The sequence below is a fragment of the Berghia stephanieae genome, chromosome 6 (genome assembly GCF_034508935.2).
Source record: "Berghia stephanieae isolate SIO BIC M18660-M18661 chromosome 6, UCSD_Bste_1.3, whole genome shotgun sequence".
Taxonomy (NCBI): Eukaryota; Metazoa; Mollusca; class Gastropoda; order Nudibranchia; family Aeolidiidae; genus Berghia; species Berghia stephanieae.
In genome coordinates, this window is record NC_088365.1 from 45,405,407 (window position 1) to 45,409,830 (window position 4,424).

Below are 4,424 nucleotides of genomic sequence, written 5' to 3' on the forward strand. Positions count from 1 at the left end.
AAACGAGATTTTGTTTCTAAAAAGGTTATAAACATTAGAAATATTTCAAAATATTTTCATTTAGTATACCCTTAAAGATGTTTCATTATATATGTTTTGCATTATTTTGTATTGTTTTTAAATTTTATTTACGGATTTTAAGGCTAAGTTCTTTGAAAGGTCAAGGGTCAAACTCTCTCTGTTTTTGTTTTCATTCACGTCGGAAAAGGGGGTGGGACTTCTGTTATTGTTATGTTTTTTTGTACAGTGACTTCTTATATAGTACTATCAGTAGACAATGTTTTTTGTATCAATGACTAGCCGTCTACTATTATTATTATCTTCGGTCCAGCATGATAGTGATTTTACATTTTGTTCAATTGGTGCTATACACTCGCCTGATTTTCCGCTATATCCAGTGGTTGAGGCTAGGGAGACGAAGATTTTGGTCTCTCTCGGGCAGGGAGACCAATAAAAATCTTGGTCTCCTAGCCAAAATCGACCAATATGGCTAGGGAGACCAATATTTTGTATTTTCGTTTATGGAACTGTTCTTTATGTTGAGGAGGCGAGTTTTTTCTTCTATTTATTAATTGCTTGCCGGTTTGTATTTGTTGTTGTTCTTTCTTTTCTTTTTTTTTTTTTTTTTTTTTTTTTTTGGGGGGGGGGGGGGTTCTTTTCTTTTTCTTTGTTTTTTTTTAGAGAGAGAGAGAAGGGGGGGGGGGCGATTGTAAGTTATCAGCCGCCCAACTCAAAAATTATTTGAATTTTCATTTTCTCTTATGTAGTTCCAAAAATCCGGGGGGTACTTACTGTTGAGCACAATGCAGTACAACGACGAATACAAAGCCATTGTTGTAAAGGGTTTTACGGCGCATGCAACACATGTAGGTCACATCAGTGTCGGTAAAAAGGAAGAAAATAGGATAGTTTTAAAATCACCATCCAAGTGGTGTAGCCTAAGTAATCCGAGTAATTTTATTTATTTCTTTTTTATTGATTGGTTACTTTGTTTTTAGGCCTTGTAGCTAACATTATTATCAAAAAAAAAAAAACAAACAAAAAAACAAAAACAAACAAAAAAAAACAACAAAAAAACAAACAAAACAAGAACAGTAACAACAACAAAAACAAACAGGCAAGCAATAAATAAATAGAAGAAAAAACTCGCCTCTTCAACATAAAGAAACAGTTCCATAAACGAAAATAAAGTTTTACGTCGAGAGGCCAAAATCTTGGTCTCCCTAGTCAAAACGAGCCATTTTGGCTAGGGAGACCAAGATTTTGGTCTCTCTTGCCAAAATCAACCAATTAACCAAGATTCTCCCTAGCCAAATTGGCCAATTTTGGCTAGGGAGACCAAGAGACACTTCCATATCCAATACTCAAAACTATGTGTGATTTTAAACGTTTAATAATAATAATAATAATAATAATAATAATAATAATAATAATAATAATAATAATAATAATAATAATAATAATAATAATAATAGATCTTTATTGTCCATAAATATGGCAATTTGTCATTTAGTTACACTTGTTATAACGTTAAACGATAACTGTAACATTGAACAGATATTTCACTCCAACTTATTTTAGAGTCTGTTCGAGGGACTTCTGGGCTAAAATGAGCTGGCTAATTTACTTAGTGAGTGAGTACTAGATAAATTAGCCAGCTCAAAACTTTGCAATATAAACTTAAGCTTTTTAGTCTGTTAGAGGGACTAGAATGATATCAAATAATAATAACCTAACGTATGGTTAAAAAAAATAATGAAACCAAAACTAGAGGTGCCTAAATGAGCCAATAAAATGGAGAGAAAGAAAAGTGAGTAAATGTGACTCATATGTAAGGGAACAACACAAAACAAACAACGTTTCGGCCCTTGGCCAATCAGGAAACAAAACACAACACACACGTTTTGAGTTCTGTTTTTTGTGTCCTGACGAAGGCCGAAACGTTGTTTTTTTTTGTTTTTTTTTTGTGTTGTTACATATGAGTCACATTTACTGACTATATCTTTCTCTCCAAAAAAAAAAAATAATTACAAGGCGCAAAGTGACGTCATCTCCAATCATTCTATTGATAGGAGATATTGACCAGTTCGTAATTTTGTTTCAATTGATGGTTCGTCTGACCAGTTTGTAATTTTGTTTCAATTGATGGTTCGTCCGTCAATAAGCATTAACCAATGAGAATATTTCCTGCCATTTACCCCGTTTCATCCCTTTGACTATTTATTTTCTCGATGAAAAGGTGTAGTGTGAGATCCTTTGTACATGCTAAACACACAAGTAGGGTCAGACCCAGTTAGTATGTCTCATATTTTGACACAATGATAGGAGGAACTGCAACGCAAAACCTGACGACACGATGCATTATTTTCAATCCTATGTGTTAAATTTGTGAGTGATACTCAGGGTCTGTGGGCTGTTTGCTCCGGACGATAGTCAAGCACTTAAGGTGGCTATAGGTCTTCACTCACGGTCAGCGGTTGATTTCAGGGCCAAAATATACTATATTTTAAATTTTCGAGTAAAAAATATAACAACTTAAAGATTTGTTTGTCTAGTTTTAATAATGCTGACGTAATTGTCAAAAGTGTCTGCATAGTATGTTGATTTAAGAATTGAAGGCTCATTCTATAAGATAATAATAGTGAAAAAGGCACCCATGTCAATAGCTTGACAGGCATAGCAACAAAAGGTCACAGACGAACCATCAATTCCTGACTCATTGCATCTTGACAAGTCGTTTGCCTCTTCTATAGTAATTTGTAAAAAAAATATTGTATACTGGCCACTCCTCTTTTCCTGGTGCTTTTTTTCTTTTACAATCAGCGGTTAGTGTTTGTCGTTTCTTGTCTATTTATTTGTATATTTTCAGTCATTTTTATGGGAGGGGAAGGGAGGGGGTATCGTTGCTCGTTATGCCTATATCTTACTATTACTGGGTTTGTTTTTGTTTTTTTTTTTTTTGTCTTTTTGACTAAGGGCTCATTTGTTATAAACTGGTATTTTGAATCCTATTTCTCTGTCACTGTCTCTGATTCATAACTTTTGAATGAATAGCAGAATGTCAGACATGTGAATTTTAGTGCTCACGCGCGTTCATGTGTGTGTGTAATGTTTTAATCTTCTATTTTTCGGGGGTTTTTTTTACAGATTCATTTTCTCCCTTCGGACATCATCAACTGATTTGATGACCATAGTATTCTCATTTAGGTACTTACAGGATTTCCAACATATTGGATGAAGAATTTTAATTTTAATCATGTATATGGCAATAAGAAGTCTGCTTTACATTGGAAGTCTTTTTATGACTGTCGCCATAGCATTCTGTATGTTTTTGGTTTCCGGTACTGGCCTCTTAGATTACGAAGGATTGCACATTGGAAATGAGCGCTACGCTGAAGTTATTCGATTTCCAACAGAGGATATTATGCCTTTGAATACTCTCGTGAACATTGGGTACACATGTGTTGGCATTTACTGGTGTGTAATTATAAAGAACTCTTACAAACATGGGATATTGACGCAACCTGATTGTTATTTTTTCTATACATTCAATAACATGGCATGTGTGTATGGTACTGTGTCAGTCATACGGATGATAACTCAAAAGGCTGTTTGGGCTATTATTGATAGATGGTATACTTTACTCTTCTTTGCCCTTGTACCTTTATGGGCGTCTCACGTAGTAGGAAACTGCAAACTTTGGGTATGTGGGGTAACAATTTCAATTTCTGTTTTCAGTTATTTTTTAACCATTTTTTCCACAGATTGTTACGAGATTATTGTTGGCCTTCACATACTGCATGCCATCTATGGTGGTTGCATTGCTTACTCAAAATTTTCCTCTCGTCAATCTGTGTATTATTTTTTTGGCGCACTCTGTTCCTGTATTTTATTTGTTAGTGGGAACTTGCTTGATATGGAGTTGCCAACATTCTCACCGTTGTTTCATTATATTTCTGGGCATTGTATATCAAGAATGTTTGATGCAGCTCAGATTTATTTTACAAATGCTTTTTTCTTTGATTTGACATTGAAGAAAGGTATAGAAAATAGACGAACTGATATGAAAAGAGAAAACTAAAATGATACTCATTGGAAAACCGATGAAATCGATGGAAGCGACGTGCACTTATTTGCGGGTCTGATAACCCAATTCCTTATGGGTTCATTGTTGTAGTGGAAATCTCAGTCTCAGTAAATTCGCAATATATTGTCCATTGCCATTACAACAATGTTAAATTAGGCCCATAAGTGGGTTCGGATGTCAGACCTGCATATATAGGTACACGTCGAATTGAACCATTAGCATTTAGATGAAAACATTGTAATTTCATAAAACCATTATGTCGTAGACAATCTAGAACATATCATCATCATCATCATCATCATCATCATCATCATCATCATCATCATCATTATCATCA

General features: G+C 34.3%; 1 protein-coding gene across 1 annotated transcript; it reads left to right on the plus strand.

The window, feature by feature from the left end:
• Positions 1–1,890: 1,890 nt before the first annotated feature.
• LOC144975700 (transmembrane protein 187-like) lies at positions 1,891–4,424 on the plus strand. The gene has a single exon (XM_078919892.1). The coding sequence runs from the start codon at positions 3,257–3,259 to the stop codon at positions 4,079–4,081; it is 825 nt and encodes a 274-aa protein (XP_078776018.1). The 5' UTR covers positions 1,891–3,256; the 3' UTR covers positions 4,082–4,424.